Below are 19,479 nucleotides of genomic sequence, written 5' to 3' on the forward strand. Positions count from 1 at the left end.
CAGAAAAACCAAAAATCTTCCCAGACGGCCACCGAGTGGAAAGAACAATCTTAGACTCTTCTGCAGCCCTGGAAGGCGGTGACATTTACAGAGGCCCATGTATACCTTGAGCCTGTTACTAAGATAACATGTGACAGGTGAGGTAGGAGCCAGCCCGACTTGATGGGCGAGGGAGGAGCCGTGAACTCCGCTGGGACGGCAGCTGTCCTTCTCCACTGCCAGGCCATTTGAAGGAAACCGACTTTCCCTGCCAGCTTCGGCCTTCCAAAAACAGACCGAAGGGCCCTGCACTCCCCTTTATATTCTGCTTTACACGGATCTCAGAGAGACTGTGCCTCTCATTTCTGTATCCCCAGGGCGAAGGCCAGTGTCTGACACCAGACCCAGAGCTATGGGACAGACAGCAACAAGGTGCTGCTTCACGCATTCACCCACCCAAGAGTTTCCAAGGCGTAAGACGACGGTAACAGACATTTTAGGTGGTATTTTAGGTGATATGGAGGCAAATTTTTAAAAAAATATTAATAGTTTTATGTTTATTTTTACTGTTGCCTTCTGTTTATAGCAAGTGACTGGGCTTCTATTTTTGTATAAAATTATCCTCCTAAAAATAGCTATTTAAGTCTTCAAAAAAAGAGTAAATTGACCCAAGAAAAAGTCTACGTGCAAGGACACTCGCTATGTAGAATATCATGAAAATAGTATGCAAAGGAATAATGCTTAAGAGAAATATCAGCAGCACAAAAATATATAAATATGGACTTTGGAGAACTCAGAAGCTGTTTCAAGATTCAATTGAGATGATGTGAGAGAGATTTTAAATTAAAAGTGCACAGTTTTATTATTATTAATAGTGATAAAAAGTTAAGACAATCAGGGTATGCCTTGACTGCTCAGTGATGAAAATGGTGCACAGTTGTAGAAGGAAATAGTGAGTTAAAGTTCGGTTTGCAATGACCTTAAAAATGTGGTTTATTTCTGCTGAGTCAGTGACTCAGAAGAAGCGGGCGACTTTATAACCACTTTTTTAAAAAAATAAAATTCAAAAAGACAAATATAGGGGCTGACCTGGTGGCGTAGTGGTTAAGTTCACAAGCTCTGCTTCAGCAGCCCAGGGTTTGTGGATTCAGATCCCAAGTGTGGACCTACACACTACTCAGTCAAGCCACATTGTGGTGGCATCCCATATACAAAATAGAGGAAGATTGGCACAGTTGTTAGCTCAGGGCCAATCTTCATCACCAAAAAAAAAAAAAAAAAGAAGGACAAATACATCTTACACAAATGCATTTTGGTTCTTTGCCTCTCACAATGACCCAGTGGTCCTTAGAAACAAATACCTTTGCTTTTAGAAAAGGTGGAAAACAATGCCTTTAATGACAAAGTGTTTCTCCCTGGAAAATTAATCCGTTCTCACAAATAGACCCTAAAGCGTGCCCGTCCATGACATTTTCATCAGCCTCTTTTGCTCCAGCTCATTCTTTTTTCATAGCCACATGGGAACTATGGCCAGTACTAAAAGGCACCACAAGTTTTCTAGAAACCTGGTTTTTAGTCCAAATTCAAAGTCAAGATTTGCTCTAATGCTTCTCCCTGGCCTCTGCATCCCATCAGGCTTACTTACTCCCTGACCCACACCCTGTAGATTCTCTTTAACCACTCACAGTGTGCCCACTGCCAGATGCCTGGGAAATGAACAAATTCTGTACTCCACAGAGTTCATTCTCTTTGCTCAGGCAATGATTTTTCTAAAAATCAACTTAGCCGATGGAAAAGGAGCTTCTCTTCTCCCTTGGCAACATATCTAAGAAAAGTCTTTCTTATTCCTGGGCCTCACGCTCCCCAGTAAGGAGCCGGCACTCGGGGCCTCTAAATCCCTTTCAGCACACTCCTGTGAACATTGAGGTACGAAATGGTTCATTGGCATCTAAAAGAAGGAAGTGCAGGTGACGGCAGTCTGGAATGGTCTGAGTCTGGACCACTTGCCAAGAAACCCCAGTCATCACACCCTGGGCAATGTTAGACCTCCAGGTTGTTGGGGATCCCAAATTGCAGTCTGAGATGCCGAGAGCGTCACCAGGAACCAAAACCCTTATGTGATCTGCAGGGTACACACACTACACTGATTTCTAAAGTCTGTGTGTGCGTCAGGGCACCACAGCGTCAGTGATCCAGTCTATGCAGAACACGAGACTCCGAAGCCAAAACATCCTGGGCTGGATTCGAGGCTCCACCTCTTTACAGTCATGTAAACTTGAGCAAGGATCTTGACCTCTCTGAACCTCAATTTCTCATCCATAAGTGGAGATGTACATGTCTAACTCAGGGGACCGCTGAGAGCACCTGAGACCACTGGCCCAATGGTAGCAGCTGCAGTTATCTGCTACATGGTAAATGTGAGGGAGGGGCTGTGTCTGGCTTGACTGTTATTGTAGAGGATTATGTACGTACAGGGTTTAGCCCAAGCCAGGTCAATGGTAAATGCTCTCTTAAGGATAGTCATTACCATACAGTGTAAGTTGCTTATAATATTTAATTTTCTGAGTTGGTTAGTAATTAGCCCCTGTTCTGAGCTCAGAGCACCCCTCCATCATCCCAGCCACCCCAACCATTCCCCTAAGATCCCCCCAATCTCCCCAAATCCAGCCTGGCACAGAGATATCCTCTGTGCTGACTTCTTTTCTTCATGCCTGATGCCCTAGAGGTTGTCACATATTTTTAATTTCACCCCCTTGCTGTTAACAAATATCATTGTGGTGCCTAGCACTGTGCCTGGCATGTGGGAGATGCTCAAAAAATATTTGTTGACTAATCAATGATGAGATAATTTTTTGTTAATTAATGTATATAACTATAATAGAGTTCGTCAATAGAAATTATTTGCATAAGAAATCTATGTCCCTGATGTTTACCAAAATCGAAATCACTGAATAACGAATTGCATGTGTGTTGAGGGGGGACTTATTGAGAAAGAGAAGCCCGGGTGCTTGGAACTACAGAATTCTTACCAAGGTGAGGAAGTTGCTTAGCAACCTCATCCTCAGCCAATAAAAGTAAAATGTCAAATGCGAGTCTTCCTGACTGGCTAGACAAGGGAGCAAAGGCTGGGCGCTTCCACCCCTTTGCTGCTGTGCCAGGGTAGAGAGTTGGCTGTCCCGTTAGCAACCCTCTTCAGGATGGAATGGAAACTTGTAATGAATCATTGATATGGGCTAATACCCACCCACGAGGAAGTCGACAGAGGTAAAGACTTGCTATTTCTAAGAGTCAGACGTCTCCATTTGAAGTCCAGGGAGCATCAGGGGGCCCTGTCCCACTCTTCTCTCTCCCACGGGGGGTGGCACAATCGCACACTCAAGCCTGCCTCCTTTTCTCCAATGGAGGGATGTGGTGCATAAGCTTAAGAATCGTAGAATATTCAGACACCTGGCTTATTCTTTCTAGCCTGAGGGAAACTTATTCACACATCCTTTCCCCGCTTGGCTTGTAATACACAGACAGGCTGCTAAGCAAGGTAGGCAGGGGCTTGCCATATGAAGGCATTTAATTGACACTTTAATGTTACCTCCTCCGCTGAGTAACAACAACAACAACAACAGATAATATTTATTGAGCAACTGCCATGAGCCAGACATGGTTCTAAACACTTTACGTATATTGATGCAGCTCATACATAAAACCCCTTTGAGGTTGGCCTTCTTAGCTCCATTGGACAAATGCAAAAACTGGGGGACAGAGAAATTAAGTAACTTTCCCAAAGGAACACGGCTAGTAAATTATACAAGTGGCACTTGGATCTAGGGGAAAAGCGGCAGATGTGGATTTTAATTCCAGCCCCACCATGTACTACACTGCTGTGCAATTCGTTATAGCCGTTCCTCAGGACAGCTCCTCCTTTATACCTCCCCAGCCCAATTTCTGTCCCCACTCCTGACCTTCCCAACCCGACTCGTGGCCTCTCTCAGGATTTTGACCCTGGCACTTTCTGACTAGGATACTCCCCATCCTGAGCTCCCAGCTCAGCCCAACTTTTCCCTCCCTCTTCCTTCCACAGAAGAGCTCTCAGATGCCATGGATTTGTTAATATGCATCGTACACTTAAATTGTTATCAGCACTTTCACATAAACATCAGAGCTGCACAGCCACCCTGAGATTGGACAGGAAGGTATCTTCCAGGCACACAGCTCCACATTTTAACAGATGTGGATGCCAAGATATTAGATGCTGAATTCCCAGGGTTTGGGGAGCAGAAGTAGAAGAAGCCACATTTTTTTGATAGAAAGCTTTCTCTGCCATCAAAGCCCTTTCTGGCTTTCTAATGGGGAAAATAAAGGAACAGTGATGGAAGTGGGGAGCGTCTGGGAGAAGAGATTCTCCTTCTGCCCAGAGGTTCAGCCCCCTTGGCCCCTCAGCAGGAACGTAAGGACACAAAAATGCAGCTGCCGGTGGATGGGCTGACTCCGCTGCGTGCAGCCCCGACTAGCCCAGCCAGCCAGCCTTTCAGGGCCCACACAGGGCAGTTCCTCCTTCTTGCAATCCCCAAAGGAAGGCTGGCTGGCTGTTCAGGATGGGGGATGGGGGTTGCTTCTTCTAGCGCTTAGATGAGGGGGAGGAGGAGAGTGGCATGCCTTCCTCTCTCTCCCTCTCCTCCACTCCCCCTGCCTTCCTCCCATCTCCTTCCACTGTCGCCCCCTCCCCTAAAATCTGTAAAGATGGAGGTAGTGAAAAGCAGGCAAAGATTGATAATCAGCCTCATTATTACCAGCATTATATATAATTATAGCAAAATCTCACTCATTTGGATCAATTGAGAGAAAAATCAGTCTAAATTCGTGACAAGTTGGCAGATTACTTTTAAATTACATTTTTATTACTTCTAAGTAATACACGTGAAGAGTTTGTGTTTCAAGTACCACAAGCTAATGGTTATTAAGTGGGGATTTTATAAAATCTGCTTTAAAAGACTTTTGTAATTAACACCCCGTTACTATGCTAATGATGCTCCACCATGCTTTTTAAATTGCTTGAAAACAGATGTAACTTAAATAGGCTCAACACTTCTACAATCTTATTTGCTTAACAACCTTTTTTGGTTATTTTTTTGGTGAATGAGAAAATAGTTCATACCATGAGCAATTTAATCACCATTCCAAATTAATTATGTCCTAAATTAATAAGGCCATATTGTTTGGGGTTAGAAATCAGACTGTCGGGACTTGAAGAACCACCTCATTTTATAGAAGAGAAAATAATCCCAGAGAGGTTGCATGACTTGCTCAAGGCCACACAGTCAGGACAAAAACACAGAGTCTTCTGGCTCCCAGGTCCCAGCTTATTTCATCCATTACATACTGCCTTACCTTCACAAAACTCTTTATAATTATCTGCCATTTATTTCCATACCAATTATTGGTTCAGTCAGTCAAAAAATATTTGTCGAATGCCTACTATGTGCCAGGCCCTTTGCTAGAGACTATGGATATAGTGGTCCTTCCTGGAGGCCACTGTCTATCCCAATCAAGCTTCAAACTGTCTCAGAATAGTCGACAGGGCAGGAATTATCCCCATTAGACAGATTAGAAGACTAAGGTTCAGAATGATTAAGTGGCCTTTTCAAGTACTTTTTGTGAATTATTACAGACCTAGAATCCAAGTTCAGTGTAGCACAATTTTTGTCAACCTTGCTGCATGTAACTAATGGCATTTTGCTTACACACCACCCTTCCCACCTGGGACCAAATTATGACCCTTGCTGGTACAGATGGATGTTATGCCATTCCTAACACATAAGAAGCACCAGAGGATCCTGGAGCAAGGGATCCAATCACAAGGAATGGCTGTCTGTCCCTTTAAACCCCTTCCATATCCTGGTACATCATGTACCAGTCAGTTCACGAAGACAAATGCCAGTGAGTGTTTCAGGCGTTTGCGGAGAGTGCCCCCCACCCCCCACACTCCTTGTTCCTGAAGTCCCTGAACACCAATTCTGTCCACACCCAGCTCTTGAATCCAAGATCCCAATCTCTTTCTCTGTCTGTCTGGACTTCTGGATCAGATATGCTCTCCCCAGCCTCTAAACATAGACTGTCTTCTAAAGCCCGCCGTCATCTTAAAACACAATGAACAACATCCCCAGCGCAATGTCACCACTGGGTAATGCACGTAGCGATATTTGTTCTCAGGTTCTAAATACCTAAGTTCTTTGGATCCATTCACTTAACCTCAGTCTCAAGAAACATTTCCAGAAATAATCCATCTCTAAATGCTCTGCAGACTTCAGAGCTTGTAACCAGTTTATACATTCCTTCAGGGCAGGGGATGGGTCTTAATTCTTGGTATCCTGCACAACTCTTGCACGAGCCAGATGCTTAGCCAACGTGTGCTGGATGACTGATTGACGGGCATTCTCGGCACAGTCTAGGATGTTCTTTCCTTGCTGTGATCACTAACCTTTGCTCTGCTCCCCACATTACTAGGGCTGAGAAAACACAGGTACTATGAGCCCCAAATCCCCCAGGAGAGTGTTTCCCCATGACACTGGTGACCAGCAAAAGGAGGGACAAAGGAGATATTGAGTGGCAAAAATGAAACCCAATCAGCCCAGAAGACATATCTCAATACATTTATTAAGGACTTTCTTTACTGCTCTTCCAACTTCTTGTAAATACTTTTGGAATTAAAGACCACAAGCCTTCCCATTTTTCAAGTTCAGATGTTGAACTCTGAAATTCCATCAGGCATTTGAGGTTGATGTTGGACCTAGAAACTCTTGCTGTCTCTTTCACTCTTTCACCATCACTTACAGTATCTGATAAAGGGAGCAAGGGGCTCCAGCTTGTTTAGTTTGCAATTGAAGAAACTCAGGGGGTCATGACTTATCCGGGTCACTGGCCTGGGGCCAGGCTCTCCCGAAGATTGTGGGGCTTCGAGGTCCCAGGTCAAGTCTCTCTTTCTGCCAGATCTCATGAGCACCTGCCCTGGAATGATTTGCTAAAACATAATTTTCTGTAACTGGTGCAGAATCCGTGTCTTGCTTACTTCACCCTGTCAGCATCTCATAGTGCGCAGTCTGACACTTTAAGGACAGGCGTACCTCCTCTAAAAAAACTCTACGTACAAAATTCGAGTCTAGTACCATGGTCTCCAATTTTTCTGAAATGGGAAAGGGGAACTAACTTTTATTGTGTGTTTACAATTTTCCAGGCTTTATTTTATTTAATCCCTACACCGTGGAAGGTTAACGCTGACCCTACGTGGTTGATAGTTACTGAGTTGTTTTACCAAAGGCTGGAGGGACAACTCTTTGTGGTTCAGCCTCCCTGTCCTCTTCCTGCCACCCCATGTGTCCCCCCTCTCTGAGCGGGCTCAGGGGAACCTAGTTTGAAGACCACAAACAGCTACAGGTCCTGGGAAGGCCATGCCTGCTTTCCCAAATGTCCCCATCTGTAGCTGGGGGGCTGGACCCGATGACCTGCACGCCTTTCTGTCTAGCTTTGAAGATTCAGCTTGTGACAGGGAAGCTGGGGGAAGGAAGAGCTGTTTAGAGCTAGTGTTGGGAACCACTGGTAACTGGAGAACAATCAGAAATGGTACCAAAACTTCTCCAGAACGATCGCCCAGGCGTCGGCAACCTCCTAGAACACAGCACATCTCTGTGCATTAGTTTGTGCATTGACCACAGCGGCTTTCGCTCTATGACAGAAGATTTGAGCAGTTGTGACAGAGATCCGATGGCCAGCAAAGACTAAACCGTTTATTATCTGGCTCTTAAGAGGAAAAGTCTGCTGATGCTTGCCCTAGAATGTGTTAGAAGAAAGCGGGGTCCACCTGGAAAAATTTTGGCCTTTGTTGTAGCAACACCTTTGAGAGCTCAGTCCCCTGCCCCCATCCCAGTCACTGTACTCATTTGCTGTCATTATGCATGCTCAAAAGAAAAAATGCATTATGAGCCCTAAGTAAGTTGTGAAGAGCACAGAGTAAGAACTGAATATATTAGTTGCTCTTGTTTCACATAATTCACCCATTTGAGGCAGATCTGGGATTCCATCCCCACACCCCACCTCGTCCCCACCCTTTGCCCCCAGCAAGCAGCAAGCACAGTGTCGGGCTTAAGCACAGCAGCCCTGGCCTCTGCCTGGATTTGGATCCTGGGTTTGCTCCTTGCGAGCTGGGGGATCTTGGGCAGGATACCCACCCTCCCTGTGGCTCGACATTCCTGTCTGTAAAATTGGGGTGGTAATAATAATACTTCCTTGTCTCCTACAGTCCTTGAGAATATTCAGTGAGATGCTGCACGTAACGCCCTTGGAAGGGGATTTGGCACATAGTAGGTCCTAGTAAATGTTAGCTATTATTTTCTTTCTTTTGTGAAGATCACTGAGTCAGGACCTGGGTCAATCTCATGAGAGTCAGCAAAACCCAGGCATTCTAGAAAATAAACTTCGTACATTCCCTGGACCTCCATATCTTCTACTGTTAAATAAGAAGAGAAAAATAGCAGCTTCCTCTGGAAGCCCCTGGCATTCCAGCCACCCAGTTCTGGTGGCTAAGTTCTCGGCAGATCCAGAAGCTACATAATGAGAGGAAGGAAGAGGTGGGGAATTTAGATTACTCTTTGCACAATTTCTTCCCCGACTTGCTATTCAGCTCTCTATCTCTTGGTAAGATTGTAAATGTTTCAAAAAATAGTTTATACTAAATATATTCCTTCCTAAATCTCATAAACAATTACTCCTTCCTACATAAACCCTAACCACTTACGCCCATGATAGGCCCGTTAGCCACCCACACATCTGTGGAGGGGAAAATTATGTTCTGGCATAAAAATACACATACACACAAACACACACACATACACACACCCTCCTGCCGCATTCTCATATTACCCCCCATACAAACACACATGCACACACACGCACATGTGCACACATTCAAGTACCTCCAACTCAACCCCTCCTCTATGGCTTTTCTTAGGTGAAAAGCAGAGTATGCTACACAAATGGTCAGGGTCAGTTGGGCAGGACCCTTGCAAATCACTAGGCCCCCAGGAGAAGCCACCAATTAATTCTCCAGAGGTCACTATTGCTCCTGAGTGACTGCTAAGCTACCCTGTGTTTTATTCCTCAATGGCCAGTCCATTGTGTGTGCAACCCCTGAGCAGTGCTGAGGCTGGATTAGGGCTCCTCACCTGCTCAAGGCTTCCCAGAGCAAGTCTGAGGCCCCCAGAAGCTGTGAGAAGCAGCTCATTAGAGCATCGAGTCTGGAGCCAGACTACCTGGGTTCCAATCCTTGGCTGTGCCATTTTCTAGCCATGGGATCTTAAAGAAGTTACTCCACCTCGCAATACCTCAGTTTCCTCATCTACAACAGGAGTATGATGCTGATGGTAACTGTACCTACTCAAAAGGTTGTCATGACGATTAAATAAGTTGCTAGTGGTAAAGTGCTTGCAGTGGTAGCTGCTCTTAGCAAGAGCTACAGCGCGCTTGTTAGCCAAAACGAAAGACATCCCCTCTCCCTGATCTCCTTCTCACCCTGAGGATTACTGCACAATTGGATGGGGGGATTACAGGCTTTGTTTTGCCATCTTCTTAGAGGCAGCAACTGTCTCATCCAGGCAAATCTCTTACTGAGCAGCTGGCAAAGCCAGGACTTGGCAGGGAAGGAGAAGAGAAGAGTTCTGTCCTCATCACGTGGCAGGGCCCGGAGCTTGGAGAGTGGGCAGCTTTGTGGGTGCCCAGGTAGTCACCACCCTTCAGCCAGTTGGACCAGTCTCTGGTTCAATGATCGGATGAGAGTCTGACATCTGGTACACACAGCCCCAGACACAAATCCCAGGTGTTACCTCCCAAGGGTGACACTACTTCCCTAGAGAGCCTCACACAAACCACAGGAGACCCCTGTGGCTCCATTTGCTAATATATAAAAGAGCGGAGGGTATACACCAAGTCATTTAATGTGTGCGGCGCAACTCACTGCATTGGGGCAAAGGTGGGGAGAGGCTGCAGGTGACACCCGCTCCAATCTTCAGGTTTCCCCTGTACCTGTGGGCGAGTCCTGCCTTGCTCCCTCCTTCCCTCCCTCCTCACTGCAAGTGCTCAGACAGACCTCCCTGCAGATGGGGGCTGTGTCCCTTGGGCCAGTGTTTCAGCAGCCACTTAACTGGTGCACGCAGACAAAATGGAAAAAATCAACAGAACTAATCAAAATAATTGTTCTCCTCCCTCAGGAATGACAAGGAAAAGCAGCAGTAGAGGGAGTCATTTAAACAACCTAGATGACCCTATCCTCCCACTCCCCATGTTGTGGCAACCCCCTTTCTTCCACACTGCACTGTGTATTTCCTTTTATCTGAAACCTAATTATACTAAGTACCAGAGCTCCCACAATTATGAAAATCTGAACCAGCAACATATGTGGGTCGTTGTGGATTTAATTTTATTTCACCAAATTCCTAATTCTATAGCAATGTTTGACTTTTAAATTAATTTGCATGTTAGTACTGGAGCAAAATGGAGGGGTAAGTACCAAATATATGGGCAACATCATAGTAGCTGCTTTTTCATGTACTAGTGCATTTAATTCTCACAATAGTACTCATGATGGGATTATAAGCCCCATTTTAGAGATGAACACACTGAGGCTCAGAGAGGTTCCATACCTTGCCCAAGGTCACACAGCTAGTAAGTGAAAAACTAGGAACCCAACTGAGTTTTCTCTCTCTGTCTCTCTGTCTTTCATGCTTTTTTCACTCTATCAGACCGAAGGAATATTGTGATAAGTTTGAGTCAGGGGATTTTCTGGAAGGGCTTTCCCACTCAACCCCACATAAACTTAGACTAGTCCCTGCCTTCCTCGAGGCCTCAGTTTACACATCTATAAATGAGACGTCTAAGATGCTCCTTGAGCTCTCTGACGCTAACGTTTCAAGATTCCAGCGGGCAGCCTCCGTTGAATTTTGGACTAAGACCTTCTTTCTCCAGTCTTCTTCTTGGCTCTTTCTCTAAATCCCTCTGCCTTCAACCCTTTTATTCACCCCAACTGCCACAGAGGGTATCCTTGACATTCATGAAGCCGTAACCTCACAGACCTCAGGGGTCCCGAGAATCTCACGGAATGAGAATCTTGTTCAGAAAACTGAACTCAGAGGGAACAGAAAAAAGCGCTTCTAAGCTGTGAATGGGACCAAGATGGGAGCTGGGAAGGCTTTTCACACCCAGGACCCAACTATAAACTGGAGATCAGATGTCCAGGTCACAGCCTTGGCCACCACTCTCACTGGGTCATGTCACAAGACTGGACCCACTAACTTAAACATTGCCTCTTTGAGGAACACGTCATGGCCCTCCAGTCTGTGTCGCCAAGCAATAACCTCCTTGTACATCTGATACGGCACACACCACGCAGCACTACAACGCGTCTGTGTGATAAGTCTACCCTGGTCCAAGCGGCAGAGACTGTCTCATTCACAGCTATATTCCCAGCGTCTAACACCATGCTTGGCTCAGGTGCACCCAGTGCACCTGAACGGATGAGCAAGCCCCCTGGCCCGACGCCTCCCAGGCAGGGACCGCAGCCACCTTGCAATGTCCCCGCGTGCCTCACAGAGGGTTCTGCCCAGGGAAGTAGGCAAGCTTTACTCCCAAGCCTTCAGATGAATTGCCTATCTGTCCACACAGGAGGTCAGGAGATCAGGGACTTTTCAGTTCTCAAGAACTAACAAGGATTTCTGCTTTGTCCTGCCTGCCAGCATCCGCAGGGCAAAAGCTCCACTTTGGCTCCCAAGAACACGGTCTACGTGCCACCAGCTGACAAGTGAGAGGCCAGTTGGTCAGCTGTTGGTTCCATTTACTCAGAGCTGGGCGACTGCTGCTTCTGTCACTGAATCCGGGGAGCCTTGGGTCACATACGCCTGGGCGTCAAGGCAGCCCCGTGAAGTGTGACCAGGCTGCCTTTCCTGGCTTGGCGACTCAGATCTTGAGTCTGCGCTTTTCTAAGAGCCCAGACCCCCCACACCTAGATCCTGAGATCCTGACCCTTGGAGAGCAAATGATAGCAGAGACCCTTGCAAGGGAATTGGGGACACCAGCGTCAGGGGAGGGGACAAGAGGCTATTAGCAAATCAAAAAGGAAGAAAACAGAGGAAGGAAAACACGGTGGCAAATTAAAGAGCTATGTTTTCTTTTTAAAAATCCAATTACAGGGAAATCTGCTTTTAAATAAAACCATCACGCCGTAGTCATGAAGTATCCCAGGGACCCTTAGTATATGGGTGAAACCTCTTAATCACATTTCTTCTCATTGCAAGTTGGATCATAGGCACATCATAGTAATTTCCCTTCAACTCTCCCACTTTTCACACCCACGCAAACACACTGCTGATAACAATGCTCTTATTTTATCCTTGTCTCAGATATATTCTCAAGCATGTTGATTAGACACCCTCCTTAGAATATCCACATCTCCTCTCATCTGTTTGCTCGCTCTGATATGCACATAGCCTCACCTACGGACCATTCTCCCTCTCTCTCTCTACCTCTCTTTCTCCCCCTCTTCCTCTCTCTCATGCACGCACGCACACACACGTTCACACGAAAACACACTGTATGTGCATATAAACACCTACGCCTTTCTTCTAATTCAGTACTAATCCGGTTATCCCTATTTCCCCACCTCCCTTCCGTCTCTCCAGACAGGTCCACACAGGGAAGCCCAAGTGACATACTTACCGCCAAAGCCTGTGGGAAACTTCATGAAGTGAGAATAATTGCCATACATGTTTACTCTTCAGTTCATAGTCTGTTCTCGTGCGTCTTCTAAATAGCACGGCCTCTCCCGGCTCCCAGGCGCGGCCGGGCTCCCTTCAACTTGGGCTAACAAGAGTGGTCATCGCTTCCTCGCAGCCGGGGGAGCTGGGGCTGGCCCAGCCCTCTGGGATTAGTCAGGAATCTGCCTCTCGATCTGAGAGTCCACATAGTGCGTCGGAGCCGGCTGTGGCGGCAGCAGCTGGTGCCTGTCAGTAACCACGCATAATGCCGCCGCCGCCGCCGCTGCTGCTACTCTTGCCACCGCCGTCGCTGCCGCTTGAGATCCTGTTGCTAGTTTGATTAACTCAGGGTTGGGCTGCTGCGTGCGACTCTTCCAGCTCTCTGCGCCTCCCCAGGGGTCCCTACCGGTGGCAGGATCTATTATCTAGGAAGCCAATCGATGTGTGACCGCCCCAGAGCAGGTCAGGAGAGTCGGGGGAGGTGGCAGGGGGCAGAAGACTCTTTAGGTACCTTTTCCTCGACTTGCACGCACCCCAATCAATGCGGTTTTATTAAAATGCGTTTTCTCGCTCCGACTTCCATCTATCCAATGCGCTTGGTATTTGATCTGCGAAAGGAGGTGGGGGCGGGGGCCAAGAGAGAATAGAGCTCTTTCATAAGCACGAGATGGGAAAAGTGTGAGACTCCATCCCCAGCCATGGAAAACTAAGAGAGAGCAGCCCTTAGATTTGGGGTAGGCCTCTTGGCTTTGGTGGCTGGAAGCATTTGTGTTCTAACAATGGAAGCTCAGCAGGTGTAGTTGGGAGCCAGAGCTGGCTCACACGGAAGACAGACAGGTAGGAAGGACCTGTTGGCTCAACACAATGGTCGTTCTCTGATGTTTCACTGGAGGGATAAATTCTCCTTATATACCACTGTCATTGTGTCACCTGTTCAAAAAGCACCTCTAAGTCCTCACTGACTAGAGACTTTCTTGGGTGGAACCAACCCACAGATCAAAGAGTCTAAGTACCTCTTTGATGTTTGAGTCTATTATATATTCCCACAAGCCACTGCTCAGCCTATACTTGAACACCTCCAATAATGGGGAGCTCACCACTATCCCATTCCCTTTCTGGACAGCTCTTATCACGAGGAACGTTTTTATTGAGCTGACATCTGCCTCCTCTCTGCAGCTTCTGCCCCCAGGCTCTAGGCTGCTCCCTGGAGCTGCACAAGAGAAGCCTGTGAGGTCGTGCACCGTGGGATCTTCCGCAAATTCAGGGACAAATCTCCCATGCCCATCCTCTACCACCTCTAAGCATTCTTGCCTCTTTCATTCATTCCACGTATCACCAACAGTTCAAGTCTATTCACAACCTATCCTTTTCCTATGAAACTACTCCAGTTTACACAGATACCCTCATGATGGGGAAGGAGGTTGGCCAGACTTGGATGCAATGTTCCAGATATGGCCAAATCTTCTCATGACGTATGTGTTGGCAGGGTAATTTGGGTGCTGTCACCTCCACATCAGGAGTCAGTGTCATGGGCTGAGCTCTGCGGAGCTGGAACAAGGATGGGAAGTTTTCTCCTGATGCAGCTTGGCGCAGAGAGAGCCAGAGAGGTAAGTCAAATCAGGGCCCCATGGGAAAAAATCAAGATCCAAATGCTCACAGAATCCAGAACAAAAACTGAGAACAAGGGGGGAAGGGCCCAAGATGGGGGTCAGTGCAAAACCAAGTCAGGAAGGAGGAAGAAAGACCCATCACTGTGAAGAGCCTTGCAGTGCCTGGAGCTCCCTGGGGTGGTTGCTGGTTCAGAACATCATTGGAGAACCATCATGGACATGGGCAGTGCAGAACACAGGAGGACCGTTTGCTTACTTGCATTAGCTTCTGGGCAATCCCACATGTTCATTCATGCGGAACTAACTTGACAAATCCTCCCCTCCTCAAATTGTGTTCTCTTTTATACACATTCTCCATCCCATTCTTGGGCGATTGGTTAGGGGGCCAAGATGCAATACCTTCCTATATTCCTCTGAAATAAAAACATTTGGATTCGTTCATCATCCCAGATCTTTTGGGATTCTGCTCCTTTCGTCCAGCGTATTTCCTATTCCTCTCTCCATTTCATAATTTCTGAAGATCTGATGACCCGCTTTCCATATTTTATCCAATTCATTGAAAAAAATGTTGAAAAGGACGTAGCAAAGACAATGTCTTACAAATACCACCAGAAACTCCATTCATTAGTGCCATGGACACTTTGCTCTGCCATTTACTAGTGATGTGGCCTGGAGAGGCTGTATCTGTAGAGAAGCACCAACTCAGGAGCCAGCTTTGCTGGGTACAAATCCCACTTCCATTGCTTCCAGCTTCACGATATTGGCAAGTTACTGAATCTCCCTGGGCCTCGGTTACCACATATGTTCGTTGTGAGGATTAAATGAATCAGTGCATGTTAATCACTTAGAATATGCCAGATACATAGTAAATTCTCAATATGTGTAAGCTATTTTTATGATGATGACGACGATATAACTTAAGCAAGTCACGTTACCCCTTGTTTCCTTTTTCTCATTTGTAAAATGATAGAGCAGGGCTAAATGAGTTCTAAAATCCCCTTTAACTTTAAAATTCAATGCAAATTAATCTGCCACCCATTCTATAATTGTCCATTTTCTCCAGAGAGGTATCTGAAGCAAATATCTCACTGAAGTACAAACTAGTTTTCTATCATACACCAGTCAGAGAAGGAAACGAGTTATTCCAACATGGTGGCTTGTGGGTGTGTTGGTGCTGGCAAGCGTTCCTCCAAGTACTCAAAAACCAGCCTTTAAGAAGTTCTCTCTAGAGCAGCTGGCCCCGTGGCCTAGTGGTTAAGTCCAGTGCACTCCACTTTGGCAGCCCAGGGTTCAGTTCCTGGGTGTGGACCTACACCACTCATTGGCAGCTGTGCTGTGGTGGCATCCCACATATGAAATAGAGGAAGATTAGCACAGATGTTAGCTCAGGGCAAATCTTCCTCAGCAAAAACAAAAAAAAGTCCTCTCTAGAGGCTCCCTCCACTTTGGCAGCCTGGGGCTCACTGGTTCAAATCCTGGATGCAGACGTATGCATTGCTCATCAAGCCATGCTGTGGCGGCATCCCACATAGAAGAACCAGAATGACGTACAACTAGGATACACAACTATGTACTGGGGCTTTGGGGAAGGAAAAAAAAAGAGAGAGAGGAAGATTGGCAACAGATGTTAGCTCAGGGCCAATCTCCTCACCAAAAAAATAAATAAATAAAATTCATTAAAGAAAAATGTTCTCTCTAGAGCCTTGCCCATGGTCAACATCAACATCAAGATGATTTGTTGGTGGTTTGTGGTAGATTCTACTTTCTTCCTTTCTTACCAAGTTAAGTACACCGTCTACTTATTTTCCTTACAGAATAAAGACCATTTTCCTTAGCCTGGGGTGGGAAGGCCTCAGCATTGTGTCTCAACCCACCTTTTGAGTTCTATGCAGAGGAAAATGCTCTGGGAGAGTAATCACAAGGCCCAGGGTACACACAGCAACACTACTCTCCAGCTGTGTGAACTTGGGTAGGCTCACTTACTCTCTGGGGAATGTGCCCACACTGCTGACCTCAGTGACGTTTCTGGGTTTTTTTTTGTTTTGTGGATGATGAATGTGAAGTGTGTTGAGAGTTGTGCATGTTTCGTTTTGGGTTTTTGTTTGCATGTTTGTTTTACTGTAAAGTTCTATACAAAAACAAGGAAGGAATATTTTCTTCTTGTTCTTTCTTCCCTTTCTCTGATGGTCCCTTCTGGTCTGACTGTTTTGCTCACTGTGGGAGCACAGTATGTTCATTCCAACTTTTGATTCATTTTTCATGCCCATTTACCTTCTCCTGCCTGTTTTCCCATATAAATTGTTTTCCCACATAAATGCTAGGACACACAGTAGGTACTCAATAAATAATTTTGCATTAAAAAATGCTTGATATGCTTATACCAAAAACATCCCAGCATATTTTCCTCATGACACCTTCCATATGGTCTAACATCCCATAACAAGCCATAAACTTTGCCTAAAGTACAAGAAATATGAATGTGGCTTTTCTTTTCAATCCACATTTTTTGCTCGGCACCACTGTGTCCTGTCTAAAACCATCGATACAACAACATTATCCTAACCTAAGCCCTTCCCAGACACCCCCACTGACTTCAGCCACTCCTGTGTCTCCAGCTGTTACTGAATTCTCATTAGGATGTCAAACGAAAGACCAAACATTCAATGTCCACAGTGGGAATTAGCTAACTCATTCATAAGAATTCTGAGCTTACTTCTTGTGAAGGCTAATTTTCTATTCCTCTTAAATGATATATTCTGCTTTTATTAAAGCCATTAGTCCCTCTGAGTAAATGAAAAGGGCATGTGTTTTCACCAGTATGTTTGACACAGACTCAGCCTAATATCTTATATTCACCCTGGTAATGAAAGGATGTAGCTTTACCATGGTCTTTTTTTTTTTTTTTTTTTTTTGCTTTTGACCAGTAGCAATAGAAAATAATATTTTGCAACAAACGCAACTGAAAGATCAAAGTCATTTGTTTGATAATTGCCAATAGACATTAGATATAAAATTTGGATGCAAATATCTCCACACTGATGATATGGGTCAATATTTTTATATTTGTGTAGTACTTTACCTACGTAACAGTATACAAACTTTCAACATGTTTTCCAAAATATTAAAGTTAAATAGGGCAGACTATATTATCCCAGTTTTATTTTATTTTATTTTTAAAACCTGAGCTAACATCTGTTGCCAATCTTTCTTTGCTTTTCTTCGTCTTCTCCCCAGAGCCCCCTGCTACATAGTTGTAGATTCTAGTTGTAGGTCCTTCTGGTTGTGCTATTATCCCAGTTTTAGAAACGAGGAATTTGAGACCAAGGCTGTGAAGTCAGAGAAGGAAAGATAGCTACTCTAACAAATTGGATTTTGGATGCGGTCTCCACAGCTGGGAAGTGACAGAAATGGGTTTAAAAACCAGCACAACTCTGACTCCTAGCCAACATGTCTTTTACCAGACCATGATCCTTCGCTTATTCATGCTATGTTTCTATCATACGTGTGTGTTGGGGGAGGGGGGTGGTTTCCTGTATACTGTTTCTCTTTGCTGTCAGTCATTCACTCAATTATTGTTCAGACAATGCTTATTGAGAGCTTGTTGTCTGTCAATCACTGGGGATACACTAACGGAAGATACGCAAAGTCCCTGTTGCCAGCCCTGTGGCATATCGGTTAAGTCTGAACCCTCTGCTTCGGCCTCCTAGGGTTTGCAGGTTGAGATCCCAGGTGCAGACCTAGCGCTGCTCGTCAAGCCATCCTTTGGTGGCATCCCGCATAAAACAGAGGAAGACTGGCACAGATGTGAGCTCAGCGACAATCTTCCTCAAGCAAAAAGAAGATTGGGAACAGATGTTAGCTCAGGGCCAATCTTCCTCACACACACAAAAAAGATATATAAAGTCCCTGACCTCATGGAGCTTGTGCAGTCTGATAGAGGACATGGAGACATGGATATCAAACAAATAGTCACAGACATAAATATATCATTATAAGCCATGATAAGTGCTATGAAGGAAAATAATTGGATGAGATGAGAGACTATAGCAGGGGAATATAATTTAAATTGAAAGGTCAGGGCAGACTTCTTTGAGGAAATAACAGTTACACTCAGATCTAAAGGATGAGGAGGATTCAGCTTGGGCGAGAAAGGATGAGGTGGGGAGAGGGTGTACCAGGCGGGAGGAAGAGTAGGTCTGATAGCTCTGAGAAGGGAATGAGTTCAGTGCATTCAAGAAGCTGGGCAGTAAAATGTTCATGTCTCCCCTTTAGATGATCTAGCCTTCAAGATTTGCATGGTTCTACTGTGTCCCCCGTGATTCTGAGTTCAACACGCCATGTCAACTGTGCCCTGCTAGAAACCTCCCTCCTTGGCTTTCTCCCTTCACAGGCTAGTCAAATTCAGACGACTCGCCATTTTCCAATGGTACCACCCTGTCAATCCATCTTCGTGTATTTGTTCATTCTGCTCCAAACAGCCTTCCTGTCTTTCTGCCATCTGTTCAAATGCTGCCCGTTCCCCAAGGCCATTCTCACGGAACCTTTTAGGTGCCCTCTGGTTGAACCACTTTCTCTCTCTCCTGGAGTCCCATCGTCTGTGGTTGGAACCACTCTTGTGTCACTCAACACGTGCCTCCTTGTATTATCACTGTGTATGCCTTCTGAAAACCCCTCTTACTAGACAGCAAATCCTAAATGACTGGCAACTGGATCTGAGTCATTTTTGTACCCCCAACAGCCTTTATAACAGAGTCTATCAATTAGTAGAAATCGAGTAAATGCGTGATTAATGAATGAATAAAAGTTCATTGGCTATGCTAAGATCTTCTGGTGTCGACTCTAGGGCACTAGGCACGAGGAGGTGAGTGTTCGTAGGTTCCAACAGTTTTTACAGCCCAAATTTCATTTTCACAGGCTGCTTTGCCTGGAATCATAGATTCCTGTGTAGACAGGCTTGACACTGGCATTAGTCCAAGACCTCAGTCTTGGTGACTGAGATCCTCTGAGGACAGAAATGAGGTGCCTAATTCAGAAAGAGTGCTGATTAACTTTAAATTAGAACTGTCACAGCAATCATCAAAAACCGGGCCATTTCTACAAGG

General features: G+C 45.6%; 1 protein-coding gene across 3 annotated transcripts in view; it reads right to left on the bottom strand.

Annotated features, from left to right (window-relative positions):
• The window catches only part of RXRG (retinoid X receptor gamma), a 47,286-nt gene extending 33,972 nt beyond the window's left edge, over window positions 1-13,314 (bottom strand). For all 3 annotated transcript variants that reach the window (XM_046680501.1, XM_046680499.1, XM_046680500.1), the window contains exon 1: window positions 12,730-13,314. In XM_046680501.1, the coding sequence (XP_046536457.1) occupies window positions 12,730-12,778 (49 nt within the window). In that variant the 5' untranslated portion in view covers window positions 12,779-13,314. The remainder of the gene's footprint in view (window positions 1-12,729) is intronic.
• Window positions 13,315-19,479: the final 6,165 nt, after the last annotated feature.

This window comes from Equus quagga, chromosome 13, assembly GCF_021613505.1.
Source record: "Equus quagga isolate Etosha38 chromosome 13, UCLA_HA_Equagga_1.0, whole genome shotgun sequence".
Taxonomy (NCBI): Eukaryota; Metazoa; Chordata; class Mammalia; order Perissodactyla; family Equidae; genus Equus; species Equus quagga.